The following is a 23,655-nucleotide window of genomic DNA, read 5'->3' as shown; positions in this document are numbered from 1 at the left end:
TCCTAGATCTATATTTAAGTTACTCTTATATTTTTAGTAAAGAAAGAACAAAAGTGTTATCAATGAAACTATGACACAATCCTATAATCCTTTCAATTATAAGACATTTTTTCATGTCAGATACGTACCTTGGAGTCAATGAAAAATATGGCACACAGTTCAGGAATTGATGCAAATTAATAAAGTAATATAAAGAGGAATTTTACAAAAGATTTACCTTATACGTAGGAAAGAGTTATGAATGGATGCTAAATATAGAGAGAAATTTTGATGAGAAAGGATTTCTAACAAAGTCTGTTTAGAATTTTCGCTTGATAGTCTTAACTCCTCTAGAGTGAGATTCAGAAACATTCACTACTGCCAAAGTACTTAATATTACTAGTGTATTCTGTCAAAGCTGCTACCAGTTTTACAGAAAAGCCAGTCAGTACACCATTTAAAATGAAAAACACCAATGGTAGATAGGAACCTTGACAAAATGTTCCTTCTCTGTTGTTCTTCAAGAATGACATCTTTGAAGTGCTGCATATATTTTTATTTCAGAGTGTTCTTGGAAATACTTTCCATTATCCCAGCTTTGTTCTGAGTACATTTTTTGAGTAGACTCATATAAGTGTTTTTGGTCAGAGTTCTAAATGTAGATTTTAATTTTTTTATTGTTTAAAAGAAAAAAAATGTGGTTTTCACTATCTACAGAAATGCTTCATTTTACAGAATGATATTATAATCTCTAATTTTCACAACACTATTAGATATTATCTCTACAGATTGAAAACAGACTAAAGTTCTATTATTGAAAAGCACACATGTAGTAAGCAATATAACTGACAATTAACTCAATTTTGAAATATCAAGTTCATAGTTCTTTATACCACACCAATGCCACCAACCAAAGTGAAGTTTATTTTCTCCTAGGACATCCTCTGAGGCCTTAAATTGGCTATTCTTCATATAAGCATACTCAGAGGCTGCCTTCGCTTCAAATGAGGACAACACAGAATCTCAGTCTAGAGGAGGCCCTTTCAGGTAAACTTTTTGGTCAGTAGAGATGCCTCTTATGCCTCCTTAACCTGCTCTCGGGCATCTCTGATCTGCCTTCTGTTGGCCTCTCTGCTATTTCACAACTTTTAGAAAATATATTTCCATGTGATATCTTAAACAGAAAACTCTTTTCTTAGCTAGTAGGTATTAGATAACTTATGATGACATCTTAAGAGCAATGTAATTAAACACAACTGTAGATACATTTTGGTATATCATTAGTAATAAGACAGTGTGACAATCTGTAACTAACCTGGAATAGGTGTAACAATAGCTGGTCATTTAAAAAACTATCTTTTGTCTTTATGAGAGATGTTACAACAAACAGGGACAGCAGAAGGACCAGCAGGCCTGCACCCATTCTGTTTGAAAACACAATTCACAATTTTAAAATTTCTTAAGATGTTGACTGAACACAGAGCATATAAAAACATTAGACATTCTACAATAATGGAAAACGCCTGAGTCTTTTGGTTTAATCAAAATAAAGTAGCAAAATAGATACACATACTTAAAAATATTGTTTAGTTAACTTTCCCTCAATTGAAAAAGACATATTCTCATCTATTAAAGATTAGGTTAAAATGCTAAAAATATTATTTATACAGAGTTCTAAAGAAAGTAGCAAAGATAATTACATAATTAGAGAAGAGAGGAAATGTTAATGAAATAATGATTATTTAGTTTGTCAAGCACATGCATAAATATACACACACACCCAATAGATTACTTGATAATAATTTAAAAGTAAAGTTAAAAGCAAAGGTAACCAATTATTTTATGGATTTATTTAGGATATTGAAAAGAAATAAATATAATAGTAGCATGGAGAATTCAAGAAAGCTATATAGAATTTTCTAACAGTCAAAGTGATTAAAATGAGAAAGTTGTCAAAGTATAGTTTCTTTCCATGGAGATTTTTACATTCAGATTAGAATAGGAATTTAATTTTTTTTTAAGACAAAGTGTGGACATGTTCACAGGCAAAGACAGAGATGAGTGACATAAATGGCTTTTAAACCTTTTTAAAAATATATATATTTTATTGATTTTTTACAGAGAGGAAGGGAGAGAGATAGAGAGCTAGAAACGTCGATGAAAGAGAAACATCGACCAGCTGCCTCTTGCACACCCCCTACTGGGGATGTGCCCACAACCAATGTACATGCCCTTGACCGGAATCGAACCTGGGACCTTTTAGTCCGCAGACCGACGCTCTACCACTGAGCCAAACCGGCTTTGGCTAAACCTTTTTGTTTTGACAACAGAAGACTTTTTCATTGAAAGCTTTTCCAGTATACAAAGATACAGAAAGCTTCTGGACTTTTGAGGGAGTGGGGTAGGAATCGAGGGGGGGAGTTGTATTTTAAGTTATCACTGTTTGGTACACTGTCATTCTTGTGAAGGCCTAGAGGCAGGCCAGGGAGCTTTAATAGCTCCTAGAGTCTAGGCAAAAAATTATGACAAATGGTTTGATATTAATATTTTAACTTCTAGTTTGTTTGTATAATTTTAAACTTATGATCAAGATTAGATTCATATTTCATAGTGTTAAGAAAAATAGTTGTATTGGAAAGAAAGTAAGTTAAAAAATATTGTTCATACACTAGAAAGATATCTGGCTTTCGTCCTACCACAGGCATCAGAGGGAACACTGCCAGGAGCAAACAGAAGAAAATCCAACTCATTGAGATGTTCTAAAACAAATTAAAAAAAAAAAGTTATTTTTAGGAAAATATGGTAGAGAAAACATTCTTCAATGTTTCACAAACTATATGGCTATGAATCAAAGAGAAAATTCAAAACCTTATATCTGTTTACAAAGTAATGGAGTTACTGTCTGTGAAGGATCAGTTATATAATACAATATGAGTATTATCTCATAATTCTCACAATAAGCTGGGAGATAGGTTATATTATTCACAGAGTTTCAGATGAGGAAACTGACCTCAGAAATGTTGAAGAATAAGTAGTATTAGGTTATGATTAGTAAATGAAACAGACAGGATCTTAAGCTGGGCCTGAAATTTCAAGGCAAGTGCTTCTTTCAATTTACATTATAGTGAATATGATTATATCTGTAAGCAATTTGGCCAACAATCATAATCAAATGATTGAGCCCAGGAAAGAAATAAGAAAAAAACACTTTTGTAATTAGATTATGACAAAAATGATCAAGAATCCCATTGAGGAATTTTACTAGTTCTCAGAGGGTAAAAAGAAGATATTTCTTCTTGCTGCCTCCATCAAAAAGTAGCAAGATGGCTTTCACAGTTTTGGCTAAGTGGATAGAGCAGACGAAAGGTCCCAGGTTCCATTCCGGTCAAGGGCACATGCCTGGGTTGTGAACTTGATCTCCAGTGGGGGGGAGGGGGAGTGCAGGAGGCAGCCAACCAATGATTCCCTCTTATCATTGATGTTTCTATCTCTCTCTCCCTCTCCCTTCCTCTCTGAAATCATAAAAATATATATTTAAAAAAATATCATTTTAGCATTTGGTTTGACTCCATGGATAGAGCGTCAGCCTGTGGACCAAAGGGTACTGGGTTCCATTCTGGTCAAGAGTATGTACTTAGATTGCAGGTTCCTCCCTGGCCTGGGCCATGTTTCTATCAGGTTGATATTTATGTCTTTTCCTCTCTCTTCCACTCTCTCTCAAAAAAAAAAAAAAAAAAAAAATCAATGGAAAAATACTCTCGGTTGAGGATTACCAAAAAAGTATCAAAATGGAAATGAGTGTATTTCTTGTAGAAACACATTATATTCTCTATCTAGTTGAAGAAACAATAATTATATTTTAAAATAATCCATCATGAACATATGCTTCTCCAGAAAAGAATGAAGGTGGCACAGGGCTGGGAGGGAGGTGACAGCTGTGATCCAAGTTCAGAGAACGACCCTCTAGCCACTGCACTGGGCAGTTCCTCGGCTGCTCCATCATTCAGATACTTGGGGCTAAAGCAATCTAGCAAGCACTTCAGAGAAGGACACAGCTTCTCTGCTCCTTGTGTCTTTCAGTCATCATTTGACAGGCTTATTTTGATATGAAAATCTATGCAATCACTGAAACCTTAAAGCATCCTCCATCCTCTAGTGACTAGAGTCTAGTCAAAAGGACCAGACTCTTCATGTAGGAATATGTCTCACTCTTTTCTTTAAAAATGAACAGTTTCCCAAGTTAAACACATGTCGAACCAGTAACTACTAACTGTCCAGTATCAAAAAGAGTATGTATACCTTTGCTCGCGTCCATAGCTGAGTGGTAAATGGCCAACACGCAAATATAATAAGTCCAGCAGTAAGCATATAGCGGTAGAAAAAACTGAGAACCTAGTAACACATTCCAAAGAAGAAATAAAAAGTGAGGCCATTTTAAAGGAGTTACATAAATGTGAAAGAGGTAACTATGCTGTAATGTGGTAAATTACTTACTAATACTTCAATTCCCAGGGCAAAGGCTAACAGGGATCCAACAAAATGACGAGGAGGGAAGGTACACAGTGATGTGACAAGGTCTTGAATAACTTGGTATCTGTTTAGCAAGATTTTTTAAAAAAAGATTATGTTGAATTGAAAATGAGGCCATATTTAGTAAAAAAATCAAAACTTTGTGCAAAGTTATGAATCAGGAAATATGTAATTCACAGATTATTTTAAAATGAAGAGAATCTCTAATAGGTTTATTTTAATGGCTTTACTGACCTAGATCTTTTTTTTTGAAACCTAGAAGTATTTTAGTAAAAATTGTAATTTCTGGATTAATTTGATAATGATCATAAAAAATTGCTTGTTTTTAAAAATATTAATGACAATAAGTGAGCCTTATTTGATCATAGTTTAACCATACCCATCCTATATAATAAAGATGTAATATGCAAATGGTTGTTATGCCATGAAGTGTAATGACCGAGCACGTAACGACAGGATCATGGATCAGCAGGAGGGTGGGACAGCGAGCTACAAGACGGTGGTGGAGAGCTATCATAATACAAGAGGGGGCAGGGCAGCAAGCTATGAGGGGAGGTAGCTACAGGAGCACAGGCCAGTGGGCGGAGAGCTACTGGAGGACATCAGCGAGCTACTGGGATTTGTGTGTAGGGCTTCTAGTTTATAATAATAAAAGTGTAATATGCTAATTAGACTGGGTAGCCGAACGACCTTCCGAACATTCTGGATGACCTTCCAGACAAAGCAAGGGCTGCTTGGACCAAAGCAAGCTGCCGTGGCTGTGAGGGCCGGTCCCCTTGCTCAAATTTCATGTTTCGGGCCTCTAGTCTATATAATAAAAACCTAAGTGACCATTGCAGTGGAATACCCAGAATGACTGGCTGCTATGATGTGCACTGACCACCAGGGGGCAGACACTCAATGCAGGAACTGCCCCCCTGGTGGTCAGTGTGCTCCCACAGGGGGAGCAATGCTTAGCCAGAAGCTGGGCTCATGGCTGGTGAGTGCAGCAGCGGTGGCAGTGGTAAGGAGCAGTGAGCAGGTGAGTGGTAAAGAGCGAAGGATCCCAGATTGAGAGAGGGATGCCTGCCTGCAGCCTTAGGACCAATCCCCCTGCAGGCAGACATCCCCTGAGGGGTCCCGGATTGTGAGAGGGCTGCAGTGCATGAATTTCATTCACTGGGTCTCTAGTGTTTATATAATTACAGATACAATATCAGAAATAAAATACAGTGAACCCAAGTGAATAAAAATTGGAAAATAATTTTTAATTCACTAAGGTTAATCTTATTTTGAAATCTCAACTGTCTTAATGAAATAAAGGTAGGTTTTTCTTATCTAGTTAGAGTAAATCTTATTGTACTTTTTACTGAGCTAAATAACCTTATCCAAACCCATTTTAAGATGTCACTAATTATATAGTAATTATAATTAAATATTAATTCATAGCCATTTAAAATGTATTACATACTTGAGTATTTTTTGATATTTAATTACTGGAAAATTTTTTTTAGCATTTGTAGTGCATTATTAAGTAATTACAAAATGTCAGTATCACTTGATTTATGACCTTTTTGCTGATTTAAAACAAGAGCTACCTCATGTTATCAAAACTATTAAGATGCCAAGTAGGAAAAAAATAAGCTAACACCAGGCAAAAGATGAATGTTTCTTTTGTTCATAACAATGAATAAGCACAGAGAGATAAGAGATGATTTTGTAAAATAATTTGGAAGATATTTTCTAGTGTCAGTTACCCTTTTAAAAAGTTTAGAACAAAAGGTTTTACCCTTGCAAAATCCCTTGGGGTTTGGGAGTAGAGCAGAATTTTCTGGAAGGTTAAAACCTTTCATTCTAAAAATTTTAAAACAGAGTAAATGACATCAGAAAAAAAAAAAATCTAAGTTACATATGTATTTCCAGCAACCTCATTTCCTTCAAATGAAGTAGTAACAGTATGTTCTTTTGTCAGTGTCATTTTGCCTTATATTTTAAAACTAGTAGCCCTGCACACGGATCTGTGCGCAAGTAGCTCACTGCCGATTGACCCAGCTGGCCACCTGCCCACCGCTGCTGGTAGCTCTCCACTGCTCATAGCTCACTGCACCGCCCTTTTGTAGCTCTCCACCACTTGTAGATTGGTTATGACATTACGGCATAATGGATAATTAGCATATTCCTCTTATTATATAGGATATTGACATTTTAAACTTAATTTTTATTGACTATTGACTTAACATAGAGAGAAAAGGAGAAAGAGAGAGAGAGAAACATCCATCAGTTGCCTCCTGTATGTGCCTCTGACTAGGGATAAAATGCTCAACCTGGGTATGTGCCCATTTGGAAAACAAACCCGAGACCCTTCAATGCACAGGACAACACTCCAACCAACCGAGCCACACTGGTCAGGGCTAATTTTTATATTTTTAATATTTTAATATATTTAATACTAAATGTTTTCAAAGGATGGAAGAGGTGGTCAATGCTGGAGTTAACAAAAATTAAAACAAAATATGCATTGTGTTAAGACAGACATGCTGGCTAACCCTGAAAATACTCTTATTCTGGGCTCTCACTCCCTGCTCTGCTTGTGGGGTCTGGTTTGCTCTGAGGATGCTTAGATGTTTGATACTAAGTTTAAATTCTAGGTTATTGTGCATATACTGTATAGATGTCAACAAGATCTGAGTCTGTGAACATAAACCAGAATATCGTATTAGTGGTTTTATTTTAAAGGACTTGAAACTTGCCTGAACTCTGATGTTTTCTACAATGTAAGAACCCATTTAAGTACAACTTGTGAGGAGGCATTTTAGAACCACAGCACATGTGACTAATATCCACTAATCTTGTATGCACACTTTAATAGATTTGATTTAATTACAAAGTTTCATTGATGCAGGTTGACTTTATAGCTAAGAAAGGAGGGGCAAAATTCATGTGAAAAAAGTACAGATTTTTTAATGAAACATGAAGAGATACTAGAAAACTGAGATATACAAGACAAATTAAAAATATGGGTTACTCTAGTACTTATAATACAGTCAACATAGTACAGTCATTTTATTTTTATTCCATATTTTTTTCATAAAAGATACATAAAGAAGGCAATAAGGACAATGCTTCCCTAAAGCAATAAAGATGAAGTAAACATAAATAAATAAATAAATAAATAAATAAATAAATAAGGCCCTAGCCAGGTAGCTCAGTTGGCTGGAGCATTGTCCCAGTACGCCAAGGTTTGATCCCTGGTCAGAGCACAAGAAAGAATCAACCAGTGAATGTATAAATAAATGGAACAACAATGTTTCTCTCTCTCTCTCCCTTTGGAGATTTTGGAGGGTTTGGAGATTTGAGAGTATTATAAATATAGTTGATGACTATGCTACAGAAATCGAATGCATTTTAAATACAGATTTATCTGACAGTAAAGTGAAAAAGAAGACAGCAAGATATGTTACTTACTCCTTTAGAACCGCATACCATATAGGTACTGGCAACAAGCAATACACGTAATAAGTCCAGGGACAGGCTTGAATCAGCAGGAAAAATGTCATTAAAATGCCAATAGCCACAAAACTACACAGCAGGAGATGGCTTGGTTTCTGAAAATCAAACAAAATATTGAAACACTTCCAAACTCATGCTAACTGATTGATAGGTTTTTAAGAGCTTTTATAAAGTGAAGAATAAGTATTTCTTTCAATAGTTTACAACTAGATGATTAATATAAGAAATGCATTTTTCTGTCATTGGAGAAGCACATTACAGAAGAAAAAGCTGTTTAGCATGGAATGGGTGAATAAGGCAATTCTCAATTTAAAAGTGACTTTGTTCCTAATGTTTGTTTGCAAATAAGTCACTTAGAACTTGGAACATATTTCTCCTTACTAATAATTTAATAAATGCTGACTGAGTTCTGTAACTAGCTCACAAAAGTCCATTTAATCCACAATAAACTGGGGGACCTAATCTTACTTGGAACAATGCTTCTATCCAAATTCCAACTTGACATGCTGTCCACACTTCTCTCTCCATTGCCCATCCACAATTTGTTCATTCAGACATTTCTCCCTTCCAATCACCAGGCAAACAAGGAGTTCTTCAATGTAAGTCACCAGGGATGGCCCATGGGTGTTATCACTTGCTCACTATATGACTATGAGTATGAGCAAAGTATAAAACTTTTCCAAGACTTAATTCCACCCCACCTATAAAATGGGAACAATAATTCCATATCTACTTATCAAGATTGGCAATGCTTAAATAAGATTATTTAAAGAACTTAACAAAAAGCCCAGTTTGTCAACTCGATCCCCAGTGTGGGCACATGTAGAAGGCAGCCAGTCAATGATTCTCTCTCACCATTTATGTTCTATCTCTCTCTCCCTCTACCTTCCTCTCTGAAATCAATAAAAAATATATTTAAAAAATAAATAAAAGAAAAGAGTTTAGTACAACTTGCACAATGTATGAACTCATTACAGTTGAGTTTATTCAGTTTCTTTGCTCAGTCTTTGTGATTTTACACCAACATCTAAATTATCATGATATTTTCTAAACATACCTTAACTTCTTTACTAACACTTCTGGTAAGACTTGAATGAGTCTTGATAATCAACAAAGAAACATAAGATGCCCATCCCACAAAACCAAGCAGAACACTGATGCCCAAAAAGAATCTGTCATAAGTGTGATAATAGGACAATCCTTCCAATGAGAGATGAATCAGCTCCATGCAAAGGATGACCTAGGGAGAAAGAAAAATGTAACTTGCCACATGGGATGGATAAAAAACCTGTTTTAAAGGAAAAAAACTTACTAAAATCAGAGTAACTATAGATAATAATAAAATAAAATAAAAAGATTTTAATTGTTCATGGATCTTCTTGTAAAGTACAAGAAAAATCCTATATAATAAAAAGGGAATATGCTAATTGACCATCAGCCCTCACAAGATGGTGGCACCCAAAGCCACAAGATGGCAGCACACAGTCACCTCAAACCGCCCCCTTCCCCAGGGAACACCTGCCACCAGAGTCCCCCAGTCCCTTCCAGGCTGGGCTGAAACACCCCCCCCCCCATCCCCATGCACAAATTTCATGCATCAGGCACTAGTTCTTGAATAAAATTAATTTTTAAATACTGATAAGAAAGTGTATCTTAAACTACAACATGTGTAGAGATTTAAAATGTCTCATTTTGTGGAAATTATTTTCAGTTAGCAGATTAAAGAAAGAAATAAAGGCTCTCTAATATAGGTCCCAAATAATGAACATGCCCACCTGTATATCATTTTTTACATTCTCATATTAGATTACCAAAATCAGTCATAAAACATCATTAAAATATGCTGAATATTTCAGAGGAGAATAGCTTATTTTAAAACCATCACAAAAATAAACATTACGCCGAAACCGGTTTGGCTCAGTGGATGGAGCATCAGCCTGCGGACTCAAGGGTCCCAGGTTCGATTCCGGTCAAGAGCATGTACCTTAGTTGTGGGCACATCCCCAGTAGGGGGTGTGTAAGAGGCAGCTGATTGATGATTCTCTCTCATCAATGTTTCTAACTCTCTCTCTCTCTTCCTCTCTGTAAAAAAAAAAAAAAAAAAAAAAAAAAAAAAATCAATAAAATATATATTTTTAAAAATAAGCATTAGATATGCATGGTATTACATAGGCAATTTTAGAAAATGAATATAGAATTCTTTCCTACTTTAAAACTATATGACCATTTAACAAAGAGAAAGTTAATGAAAAGCAAGGGCAGGCAGAAGTCACAGCCATCTTGGTTGGGTTTATTTGCATATTCACTCCTGATTGGCTGGTGGGCATGGCTTATGGGTATAGCAGAGGTATGGTCAATTTGCATATTACTATTTTATTAGATAGAAGACCTGCATACTTACTGCTTCATCATAATTTTCCTGTTTTATAAAAGATCTCACTTTTCTTAAAATGTCAAGCTGTTTATAATCAGAAAGCAAACTGCAAGAGAAAAAAAAGGTTAGGTTTAAAATGTTTCTTCATTTCAATTATATTTTTTCTTTTCCTTTTCATTTTTTATTTCAATGAAAATTAAAGGATGGTAAAAATTGAGAAAATAAAAAAAGGAAGAAATTAACCTTGAGCTAAATTGTATTATAGATTATCTGAATTCCTCCAAGAAATACTTATAGTTAAATTTGGTTTAAAAAATATTTTTGGTTTTCAATTGCCAAACTACACTTATGATAGTCAGATAATATATCATTTTGAAAAAGTGTAATACTCCAGCTAACAAAGAAATTCTGACTAATGAGAATAATTAATGGCACAGCAATGTGAATCCCATCACTCAGCCCCCCAGTGCTTATGGCAGAAACAACAGACAAGGCAGAGTCATCCTGGTGTTTTGTGCTTGAGTCAGAAAGCCCAAGAACTGTCTATCAAAGAGCCCCAGGCACAGCCTAACCAACAATCAAATTTAGTAAACACTTTGAACCTATTTGCCATTCTTTTCCTATACCATATATCTTTTTGATATTTTTCTACTAGTGGCCTGGTGCACAAATTCATGCACATTGAAAGGAAATTAATTAGAAGAAATATTCTAATATCACTATTTGCCCTTTATCTATAATCAAAGTGTCAATCACATTCATGATAGATTGAAACACATGTGTACAATTGGTGCCAGCAAGAGCTTTATAAGTATTGCACATGTGAGACTCAACTTAGCCTTTTACAGCTATAGAATGAACTTGCTTAATTAGACCTGCTTTCTGATTTAGCTAAACTTTTTCCAGTCAAGTGAGGCACCCCAAACTTCTCTTTCAGGTAATCGTCAGCAACACAGCAGGAAATATCAACACAAAACAGATTATTGTAGATTATACAGGGAGAACAAACAGTAAAATACATCACATATTTAACTGCAGCAGTGTTTGATTATATTCTGTGCAGTGAGAAAACCTGAAGTCATTTTTAAGTTCCACCATTTTTTACTTCTTTTCAGTAAGGTCAAGTTTCTAAGCTTTCTAAATCTCCGTTTTCTGGAAAATAGGATTCCACCGAGTCTCCCATCTACCTATTCCAGGACTTCTGTGAGGATCAAATGAGATGAGGCATAGGAAAATGGTTAAAATGTAAAATGTTTGTCCATGGCTATAAAGCAAGTCAGGTTCCTGGGCTGAAGAGGCTAGTCGCTAGGGAAAGGAAGCCAGGAGTTGATATGTGATGTCATTTACCCAGCAACCATAGCCACGGTCTCCAGGCTGAGCTGGCTGGGGGCTGCATTTTGCACCATGGAGTCTTGGCAGTGTCAGCTGCAACTTGGTGGCTGTTGCTCTGGGGTGGTGGCAGAAACTGTGTCCCACTTGGGGAAGCTGAGTCTTGCTTTGTGGCACCAGGTCCGCTATGCCATTTCTCTGTAAATGGCCAGTGCACATCATGGCAGCTCCTGCATTGAGCATCTGCCCCCAGTGGTCAGTGAACATCATAATGACTGGTCAGATGGTCAAACACTTAGCATATTAGCCTTTTATGTATATAGATTTCAATAGTTGCTAAATTAAATATTGGCACTTTCATATGGTATGCCATAATATGATCACATATCTTACTTCTATTTGGTTCTGACAGTCTCTGAAGAGATAAGATTTAGACTTGTAGGAATTAAATCTTTGAAGCAATGCTATTGACTTGGGTGGGGGTCACAGACTTCTTTCAGAATCTGAAACTCTGCCTAGAAAATGCACATAATCTGAAATCTTACATATAACATCTGAAAATTCATAAACACCAAAAGCTCATTTACAAACTCTCTAGAAATCTCTAGAAATGTATATCTACACCCAGGCTCCCAGAACTTTCCACTCTGGGGAACCTCCCTGCTGGTTCAGACTGTAGGAAAATTCACCACCCCTGGACTTTGGAGGAAAAAGATACCAGGGAGCAGAAACACATGAAAGAAAAGTTACTTCAAAATATTGCCAAGATCTAGTTCTCTGTTATTCAGACACAACACATTTTGGGATATTTTCCTAAAAGTCTTAGAAATGGAATTACTGGGTCAGAGGGCACATGCACTCTTTGAAGGCCTCACCTAACTAGAATTTTCCAAATCTGATAAAACCCTTCTAAATACTCTCCCTCCCGTTGCTCTGATCCACTCGGCCTCCTGTCATACTGAGTGTATCTTCTAACTTACATGAAATTGATATGGGCAACTCACTGCCTACTTCATCAGTTCTAAACTCTCTGGACTTTTTTTTTGTGTTTTTTTTTTTATTAATATATTTTATTGTTTTTTTTTTTTTTGTTTGTTTGTTTTTTACAGAGAGGAAGGGAGAGGGATAGACAGCCAGAAATATCAATGAGAGAGAAACATCAATCAGCTGCCTCTTGCACACGTCCTACTGGGGATGTGCCCACAACCAAGGTACATGCCCTTGACCAGAATCGAACCTGGGACCCTTCAGTCCGCAGGCCAACACTCTATCCACTGAGCCAAACCGATTTCGGCCCATCTTCTATTCTTAATTTCCCAAATGTACACCATCAGGAATAAAGTGGTTAAACTTTTCATTTGTCACCAATCTTGTATTAACATCTGAGTTCTTGTTCATAAAGATCCTCTTTTTTTCTGCTTTCCAAAATCCAATCTTTAGCATCCTTTATGATCCACTCCAAACCTTACCTCACACCATTAGCACTTTACTGTGGTCTAATGAGCAATTTATTTCTCTTCAATTGAATTTTAACATCCGTGTGAGCCATTAATTATTTACATTAATATCCACAATAATACTTAGCAAAGTGCTAAGCACATAAAATGAATCAATAAATATTAATTGATTAAAATACAATCAAAAGATTGCAGGCCTAAAAAAGGAAGAGAAATAAGAGAGTAATATACCCTGCCCTTCTTAAAACACCTAATGATTTGCTAAATTAAAGAATAAAAAGAAAGTTGGTCTAGAACTAAATTACTTCAGAGTCCTAAAAAAGAATGATAGGAAAAATAAAACACTTTAAAAGAGAAATATTGCCAAAACCGGTTTGGCTCAGTGGATAGAGCGTCGGCCTGTGGACTCAATGGTGCCGGGTTCGATTCCAGTCAAGGGCATGTGCCTTGGTTGCGGCCACATCCCCGGTTGGGGGTGTGAGAGAGGTGGCTGATTGACGTTTCTGACTTTCTATCCCTCTCCCTTCCTCTCTATAAAAAATCAATAAAATATATATTTTAAAAAATAAAAAATAAAAGAGAAATATTTATGTTACATTAATGAATTCCATTACATTGTATTAAATATGAATTTCTTAGATAAAGCAACCAGGGTCGAGTTAATTTATATTTCTCCTAAATGGACTATTTATAAACCTTGGGACATATCAAAGGTTAGGGATATGTCTGGAATTCATCAAAATGTTCTCTACCAACCTCACTGTGCATTATGACAAAGATTCTTATGAAAATCTTATCCCCCAATATAATTTTCTTTTAGTTTTCCATAAGTTGAGAAGGGGTACAAAATAAATCTTGGTATTGTATATTTTAAGCATAAAGAAGTTTTGTGAAAAATATAAAGTGCAGAATATAAGGTACAATATATTAACATTTATGTAAAAAAGGCAAAACAAGTAACAGCAGCAGCATAAGGGGAATTGTCAGAGGAATATCATCTATAAATTAAAATGAATAAAGGAATCTGCATGTGTCAACATGGATAAATCTTGGAAATCATACAGAATGGAAAAAAAAATTGTATTATATATGAAGTACCAATTAAAAATCGGTAGATTTTTATGCTGAAACTGGTTTGGCTCAGTGGTAGAGCATTGGTCTGCAGACTGAAAGGTCCCAGGTTCAATTCCGGTCAGGGGCATATATATTGGTTATGGGCACATCCCCGGTGAGGGGTGTGCAGGAGGTGGCTGGTCAGTGTTTCTCTCTCATCGACGTTTCTGGCTCTCTATCTCTCTCCCTTCCTCTCTGTAAAAAATCAATAAAATATATTTAAAAATCGGTAGATTTTTAAAATAGGGATTCAATTATATTACATCATTTATTATCTTAAGAAAAAAGAGAATCCAAAGAAACACAGTGAAATGTTACCATTTGTTATACATGGATTGTGGGTACAAAGATTTTTGCTCCATTCTCCATTTTCTTAAACATGTTTGAAGTACTTCAAAATTAAAATTTAAAATGTTAGCACCCTGGCAGGATTGCTAAGTAGTTAGAGTGTCAGGCCATGCACTAAAGGGTTTCGGGTTTGATCCCAGTCAAGGGCACATATGTCAGTTGGGAGTTTACTCCCTGCCCCTGGTCAGGGTGTGTGCATGAGGCAATCAGTTGATGTGTCTCTCTCACATCAATCTCTCTCTCTTTCTCTCTCTCTCTCTCTCTCTCTCTCTCTTTCTCTCTCTCTCTCTCTCTCTCTTCCTTCCTCTCTCTCTCCCTTCCACTTTCTCTGAAAAGCAATGGAAAAAATAATCTTAGGTGAGGATTAACAAAAATAAAAATAGGGTTATTCAAAAATCTTATTGATTGATTAGGATATTTAGGATGAAGTATTGTTTGGAGGACAAAATTCCTTAAATGTTGCTTTTTAAACTATTATATCTTTTAAGATTTTTTTATTGCAAAAATAATTGTTGCATGTACACATAATATTTTAAAGACACCTAGTAAGAACCAGAATATTTTTTTTATAATATCTTATATTAAAGGAAAAATATTTCAAGAAGATCAAAACAGAGAAAGCAGGATAAAAAATTATTTCTGGAATACTTTGCATTCTTTAGAATGACTAATAATGTAGAATCATGTCATTTTTCATATTATTACTGAGTACCGGTAAATGGATCTTTTTCTATATTTGTATGTATATGACGTGTAAAAGTTACTTTAGAAAGCTTTAGGGCACTTTTAAGATAGAAAACTATATTTCTTTTTTTCTTAAATATATTTCATTGATTTTTTACAGAGAGGAAGAGAGAGATAGAGAGAGAGAAACATCGATGAGAGAGAAACATCGATCAGCTGCCTCTTGCATATCCCCTACTGGGGATGTACTTGCAACCAAGGTAGATGCCCTTGACCGGAATCGAACCTGGGACCTTTCAGTCCGCAGGCTGACGCTCTATCCACTGAGTCAAACGAGTTTCGGCAGAAAATTATATTTCTAACAAATAATTAGTACATTGGATGGATGAAATGGTAGAAAGCTTGACATTAAAACCAGTATTTAAATTTGGTCTATGGGAGGAACTTTAAATCATGATAGCCTAAAAGAAACAAATACATTAAAAAGAATCAAAGTATGCCAAAACCGGTTTGGCTCAGTGGATAGAGCTTTGGCCTGCAGAGTGAAGGGTCCCAGGTTCGATTCCTGTCAAGGGCATGTATATTGGTTGCGGGCACATCTCCGGTAGGGCGTGTGCAGGAGGCCAATGTTTCTCATCAATGTCTATCCCTTCCTCTCTGTAAAAAATCAATAAAGTATATTTAAAAAATAAATAAAAAATAAAAAGAATCAAAGTATTTTTTGCCATTTTAGCAAAATATACACTTAAATACTGTGTTAACATTTAAGTTCTCTGAATTTACATAGTGAGTTTTAAATAAATGATAAAATGTTTTTTGCTTTAATTGGCAAGGTACAATAATCTCCTTCCCATTTTCATTTTTTTCTAAAATATTTCTTAAGAGACACTAATTGTTCTTTCTTAATTTCATGATTTTTTTTTCTTTAAAAATTTTTCTTGTCTTCCTTTAACCTCTTCAGTATGTACACACTTAAATATAAAGTGTTTTTCCTCATTTTTAAAATGCTTTCACAATGGAGGCAAACCTTTCATGCTTCTTCCAGTCATGTAGCTCCACCTTCTGGTCAACCTTTGGAATAACACTGGGATCCAATGGACCTAATTCAGTTTTGAGTTTCTTTTTTCAACAGTTCTATATGCGTAAATGGCTAGTTTATTATTTTATTTTTCCCCCAGGATTTTAAAATATCAAAAATAAAACGTAGTTACTTTTTAAGGAGTACGGTAAAATAGGATATACAATTACCATACTTGTAAAATGGACCCTTTTACAAGTCTAAGATATGTTATAGGATTTAGCACTCTTAATTTTCCTTTTTGTTGAAACATTTGCTATTTTATTACCATATAAATTATTATATTATTCATCAAGTATTAATGCTGGAAAAGACTAACTAAGACAATGGAGGAATGGTGGATAGATACCATTGAACTAAAATACAATGATGCTGGTGAAATGGATCATGTAAGTAAGATCTCAAAATTATGGATTTTCAGATATCAATATCCTAATTTACTAAAATTTATGAATCAGTGACTAAACATTATATTTATAAGAATAATAATAAAAGATGGCCGAAACTGGTTTTGCTCAGTGGATAGAGGGTCAGTCAGTGGACTGAAGGTTCCAGGTTTGATTCCAGTCAAGGGCATGTACATTGGTTGCGGGCACCTCCCCGGTGTGGGGTGTGCAGGAGGCAGTTGGTCAATGTTTCTCTCTCATTGATGTTTCTAGCTCTCTATCTCTCTCCCTTCCTCTCTGTGAAAAATCAATAAAATATATTTTTTTAAAAATCAAAAAATAAAAGATGGTTCTTGTTCAAAAAGAAAGTACCTCATCACACTATTGTTTGTAACAGGAACCTACCTACATAAGCTATCTGATTTGCAAAAAGAATGTATGATGCCCTGGCCAGTTGCTGGGGATCTTGTCCCAGCATTACAAAGCATTCAGCATTCTGGAGAAAGGGGCTGATGATTCAAGGAGTACAAAGATGAAAGATAATTTTGAAAGGCATTGAGGGTCACAGGATCTTCCTTTTTGTTGAAACATTTGCTATTTTATTACCATATAAATTATTATATTATTCATCAAGTATTGAAAACTCCCTGGTCTAAGGACCCTGTGCATTTATTTAACACAATTTGTCCTAAGGCAAGGTGGAGATATACACTTTAAAAGGTAAGGTTTAAAAGGGTTTACAAAAGCACTGTCAGTTTGGGGAATAGCCTACACCTCTTCAGGTGTTTGACTAACAGGAGGTAGTAAAATGCCCTGAGCTATCTGGCAGCAGACAATCCTATTTAGGTTTGGGGTAAGTGCCCTTTAGCAGTTCCAACAGGTAAACTACATTTAACTTAACCCTTGTTGAGCTCCCCAAGCTTCACTAACCTTTTGGTGAAACTCTTGTAATTATGACATGCGGAATTGGTTCCCAGCAGCTAGTGTGTTCAGTAATTAGAGTGTCTGCTCAAGCACCCAGCCCTGGTTGGGTATGCACTCCAGGGATGTGACCAATTGATGTGTCTCTCTTTTCTCTCCAACTCCCCCCACTCTCTCTCTCTCAAAAAAGAGGAATATCCTCAGGTAAGAATTAACAGCAACAAAAAGATACATGACACAGTATTCTTTCATCTTTTATGATATTTATGTGCTGATATTTACCTGATATAGTTTCTAAGTGGACAATGCTGACAGTAAAAGAGTAACATGCTAATTGACTGAATCTTTGAGATGCCTACCAATCAGAAGTTTACAAATTAACCCAACAAAAATGGTGGGTTAATTTGCATACATAGGCGTTAGTAGCCAGGGGCGGGGCAGGCATTCCGCACCACCCCAGCTGCTCTAGGCCTCTGGGAAGCATGGGAAGGCAGAAAAGCAGCTCCAGCCAGAGAGAAGGCAGTGCTGGTAGCCAGGGGAAGGAAGGCCCATTCTTGCACAAATCTTCATGCATCAGGCCTCTAGTATATAATAGTCACTAGAAGAAAACAGATGGAGTAGAAATAAATAAAAAAAATCACTAGACTAGAGAAAAATAAAGAGTCCATTGAACTCAGATGGTAAATGGTGATAACTGTTTTTCCTAGTATATTGAACTTCCGTAACAGGGGGAAAAAAGGATACTACTCAAAAATGGAAATGAATATCCAGGAATAAAATAATGAGAAATGTATATTGTGGGAGAAACTAAAATTTTACTTAAGGGCATAACAGAAGATATAAACAAATACATGTTGGATAGTAATGTTCAATATTATAGAAGTTGTAATTATAATACCTCCAAATTACTTCTGAAATATTGTATAATAACCGAAGAATTCTTTATATAACTTAAGATGATGATTCTAAAATTTATATAAAAAAATAAATGATTTTATGATTCATGCCAATGATTCAAATATTTATTGTTTCTTTTTAAAATGTTTTATCACTGCAATATATGCATATTATTTAAAAAAATAAAAAGTAGTAAAGGAGGGCATAATGACAACCAATAAATCCCTGTCCAACCTCCTCATCTCTCAAGTCCCCAAATCAGACACACACTCTTCAAAGGTCTGTTTTTAGTTATTCTGGTAGCTACCTTCATTTTTCTCAGAAATATGCTTTTATTTTTTTTTAATCCTTACCTGAGCTATATTTGTGTTGTTGTTTTTTAAAAATTGATTTGAGAGAGAGAGGAGAGAGAAACATTGATTGATTGTCTCCTGTATGCATCTTTCCGGGGATCAAACCACCATTTTGATGCATGGGATGATGCTCCAATCACTGAGCCACCAGCCAAGGCCTTAACAATATGCTTTTATTGCTATTTCTTGACTTGATGACCTGAGATACTTTCTGTTGACTCTACGTTGACTAGTTGTTCCTACTGTCTCCTCCCCCTTCAACATGGTCATATGACTATTTTTGTCTCCTCTATTGGCTAGTGCTGGCCACTTTATTTATTTTTATTGATTTCAGAGAGGAAGGGAGAGGAAGTGAGAGATAAAAATATCAATGATGAGAGAGAATCATTGATCAGCTGCTTCTTGTACAGCCCCTACAGGAGACTGAGCCTGCAACCCGGGCATGTGCTCTTGACTGGAATCGAACCCAGGACCTTTCAGTCCATAGGCCAATGATCTATCCACTGAACAAAACCAGCTAGGACTATGCTGGTCACTTTATTAATGTGTCTTATTCTCTAACCTTTCCTGACTCCACATTCTATTTTATGAAGACAACAGAATCACTACCATTCTATTTACATTTCTTTCCCCTTCAACCTGCCAACCTATAACTCCATACATTGTCAAGGTTGGTAACATTTGCATTATATTCTGTAATCTTAAGTTTTCCTTACTTTGTCTAAGGTTTGACTTTAAAAACTAAAAACCAATATTTACATTTCAATTATTTAAATACTGTTCACTGAGTAGCAAAATTTTATATTATAATTAGATTTCCTTGATCCATATGTCAATGTTCAAATGACTTCCCTTTCTGATACTCTCTGCAACTGTTCAAAGTCATGTCACATCTTAGGTTGCTTCATAATTAAAGCATGCTTTTTTGTACACTTTGAAATGTACACCCTGAAGTTTCCAGTTGTCATTGTTTTGGAGGATGAAGAAATGTATGCCTTCTGTGTAAGTCACTGTGTTTCTCCCCCAGCTCCTTACTCAATCCGTATATTACTTAAAATCCATTTCACTTCCTATTCTAATCTGGAGGACTTACCTCCCATTTGGACTGTTCTTGTACAGGTTAGCATTCTCTAAAATTTTAGTTGTATTACCCCTTTTTTAAAAGAGCATTCTGTACTTTTTCTCATTTTGCAAAGTTTATGCTGATTTTTATTTTGTGGATATAATAGTTTCTCAGATATTGCTAAGGATTTTAATATTTTTAAGTTCTTTTCTGTTCCTTAAATAATCTATTTGCTCAAGAGTCTACTCTTGACCTAGCCGGTTTGGCTCAATGGATTAGAGCAGTGGTCGACAAACTCATTAGTCAACAGAGCGGCTCGTGAGCCACATGTGGCTTGCGGACCACTGGATTAGAGCATCAGCCCTGGGACTGACGGGTCTCAGGTTCCATTCTGGTCAAGGGCAAATACCTCAGACCTCGGCTGCAGGCTCAATCCCTGGCCCCAGTCCCCCAGGTCAGGGCATATGTGGGAGGCAACCAATCAATGTTTCCCTTCTCTCTTTCTCTTCTTTCCTTCCCCTCTCTCTAAAAGGCAATGGAAAAATATCCTCAGGTGAGGATTAACAACAACAAGATAGTCTATTATTCATATTATTTTAGGTTTTTCTGATTATATTGCAGGCTTTCAACAAATGGTGATTTTCAAGACTGCAGGCAGAGCCAGTAGTTTTGCTCCAGGGTGGGTGAGCCAGTGAGTGGGAATCAGCTCCTGCTGAGCCCAGAGATGACACAAAGCAGCAGTAGCTCTGTAGGCAGATGTTTAGCATAAAAGCAGAGCAAGTCCATGGTGAGTCAGCAAGCCAAGTAAAAGAAGGTGGGTAGTGTGCACTTGAACCTCTTAAAGAACAGTGCTTCCCTGCCAATCTTTCTAAAGTGGCTGGGCTAAGGTAACTCTCAGTTATTCTTAGTTCAATGTCCTATTTTCTTCATATCAGAAATGGATAATATAGTTCTTGTTCATTTATTTGTTTATTTTGTTAGGATCTGACTATACCACTGCATTATAAACAGATGCATATGATACATATATATATGATATAATATGGAGCAAATTCCAAGAGATAAAGACTCGGCTTTATAAGCATATGTAATATTCATAATCAGGGATAGTCCTTAAAGGTAAAGCCACTTTGATATATATTTAAAATATTTAGGGTAATTAATTGCATATGATCATAACTTGCAAGTCATGATTTTGCTTTGTTTTTGTCAAATGCCACCTTCCCCCCCCCCCCCACACACACACACACACAATCAGGCATAAAGTCACATTATTCACAGGGCAATGCAATATTTAAGCATTTCTAGTTTATGAATATCATACTCATGTTACATAAGTTGTTAAATATAATTCCAATAAGTCATTCAATCATATCCCTAACATCCATATTTCAAACAACTTCTGTTTATTTTGGTCAAGATCAAAATTCTTCCTAATTATATGCAAATTTGTTAATTAAAAACGAACTTCACAGAGGTTGAACAAACCTGCCCAAAGCCAGATTTTTGACTCAACTCTCCCCATTCCAGGTTCAAGGAAAATATGTCTTTCTGGGATCTAAGATAGCAAAATCTGCTGTCCACTAAAGTTTGCTCTCCTCTTTGTACCAATAGTTGTCAATGTTTCCCAGAATTACATCATTGGCATTTTCTTGTCACTTTCTACCCTCTGCCTAGAGCTCCTACATGTATAATAGTTTCCACCACCATCTTTACGCTGATGCTTTCAAAATCTTCACAATCAACTCTCATCTCTATCTTTTTAAATATATATATATATTTTTTTTTTATTGATTTTTTACAGAGAGGAAGGGAGAGAGATAGAGAGCTAGAAACGTCGATGAGAGAGAAACATCGACCAGCTGCCTCTTGCACACTGAGTAATGTGTGGAGATGTGCCCGCAACCAATGTACATGCCCTTGACCGGAATCGAACCTGGGACCTTTCAGTCCGCAGACCAACTCTCTACCACTGAGCCAAAGCGGCTTTGGCTCATCTCTATCTTGAGATCCACATACCTATTTCTAACCAATTCATTGATGACTTCAATTTTAAATTGAACATTCATCCCTACCTCTCAAACCAGCTCTTCTTTCTTCCTATAAGCCATAATGGTACCAGTACCTTCCCAGTCAGCCAAGCCAAGAGTCACCCTACCTTCCCATTTAAGCACAGTTGAATTTATCTCCTTATTTCCCATATCTCTCTGCACCCTCTACCAGTCATACAAAAATATTTACTTAGTATCTGGCTCATTACTTACAAAAATAATAGATGAGACTTTCATTTCGGAATTTGCACTAACATGCACAAAAACCACAAGGTTTCTAAGTAATTTATTTTGTCAGCATTTAAACTCATTAAAAAATTATTTCCTATTAATATAAACTAATAAATATAAAATACTTACTTAAATGGTGTAAACAAAAATGGTAAAGTAACTTCTTTTTTCTGAGTCATTTTTACCTGGGAACCATATGAAAATATTTTATTTTATTATAAATGAGAAAATATCAACTAATTTCATTTTTAAATATAAACATCTATTAAAATGAGTCTTCAGGGATTGTTAACTACTTTGAAGATAAATGGAATTTTGTGTTACTATATTATTTCATAAATAGTTAAAGAAAAATTTAACATCATTCTATCACAATAGACTGAGAATTAAGAATATCAAGTGTGCAAAAGAACATTCAATAATGTATTCTACCTGAACTCTTAGAAAACAATAAGGCAAGCTGCACTGTTTTAAGAATAACAGAAAGTTTCAATTAAATGGTGACCTCTTTAAGTTCTTAATGCATTTAATAATGTACACGAATGACTAGAAATGTTACAATGCTACCTCTCTGGGGGCAAATTCAATTAATAAAGACTTGGTTTGTAGTTTTTATAAGCATATATGATAGTCTTACAATTAGAAAACCCTTAAAGACAGTTCTACACTCTCACACTCATTCATGGATGTTGCACCTCAGAAATGTGCAACTCGGATGCTAGACAAATACACAAAATTTAAAGATAATAACTTATAGATAATCATTTCTTAAAATACAATTCAGATATCTTCAGTTAATATATTCAATTTAGAAACTGTAGCAGTGTCCATTTTTTGTGTGTCTAATTTTACCTTGAACTGTTCAAGAATCTGTTTTGCATTTGTATACATGCTCTCTGCTTTGAAGACATCCGTGTTGTTAAGATAATTCACAGGAAGGATTCCCTATAAATAATAAATACTGGTTTAATATTAGTATTAACAAAGCTCAGGCAATTATTATAAAACAAAATAGATTTACAAAGGAAGCAATGAAGACAAGGCATATGGACAAATAAATTACTGGAATAATAAAACAAAAAAATCTTACTTTAAACCAGGGGTCCTCAAACTTTTTAAAGTGGGGGCCAGATCACGGTCCCTCAGAGAGCTGGAGGGCCGGACTATATGAACTACTAATTCCTACTGTAACACCTCGGCTGCGCTCACTGCCCAAAAAACCTGGCGGGCCGGATCAGACTCCTCTGCGGGCCGCAGTTTGAAGATGCCTGCTTAAACCATAACTGAAACATGTTCTATTATTTTCCTTGCAAAGTAAATATAATAAATAAAGCAAAAGAGATGAATTAATTAAGTTAAAAAAAAAAAACCA

At 35.6% G+C, this 23,655-nt stretch overlaps 1 protein-coding gene across 7 annotated transcripts in view; it reads right to left on the bottom strand.

The window, feature by feature from the left end:
* The window catches only part of PIGN (phosphatidylinositol glycan anchor biosynthesis class N), an 81,369-nt gene that overhangs the window by 36,356 nt on the left and 21,358 nt on the right, over positions 1 to 23,655 (bottom strand). For 6 of the 7 annotated variants that reach the window (XM_036418598.2, XM_036418597.2, XM_036418601.2 and 3 more), the window contains 9 exons: positions 23,136 to 23,228; positions 22,413 to 22,468; positions 10,400 to 10,478; positions 9,056 to 9,238; positions 7,954 to 8,093; positions 4,474 to 4,573; positions 4,279 to 4,371; positions 2,647 to 2,738; positions 1,295 to 1,403 (listed from right to left, as the gene is read on the bottom strand). In XM_036418598.2, coding sequence (XP_036274491.1) covers positions 1,295 to 1,403; positions 2,647 to 2,738; positions 4,279 to 4,371; positions 4,474 to 4,573; positions 7,954 to 8,093; positions 9,056 to 9,238; positions 10,400 to 10,478; positions 22,413 to 22,468; positions 23,136 to 23,228 — 945 coding nt within the window. The remainder of the gene's footprint in view (positions 1 to 1,294; positions 1,404 to 2,646; positions 2,739 to 4,278; positions 4,372 to 4,473; positions 4,574 to 7,953; positions 8,094 to 9,055; positions 9,239 to 10,399; positions 10,479 to 22,412; positions 22,469 to 23,135; positions 23,229 to 23,655) is intronic. The other variant, XM_036418604.2, reaches the window with a different exon arrangement.

Source organism: Pipistrellus kuhlii, unplaced genomic scaffold (genome assembly GCF_014108245.1).
Source record: "Pipistrellus kuhlii isolate mPipKuh1 unplaced genomic scaffold, mPipKuh1.p scaffold_m20_p_6, whole genome shotgun sequence".
Classification (NCBI taxonomy): domain Eukaryota; kingdom Metazoa; phylum Chordata; class Mammalia; order Chiroptera; family Vespertilionidae; genus Pipistrellus; species Pipistrellus kuhlii.
Note: the sequence above shows the minus strand (reverse complement) of the source record. Positions and strands in the feature narration are given on the sequence as shown.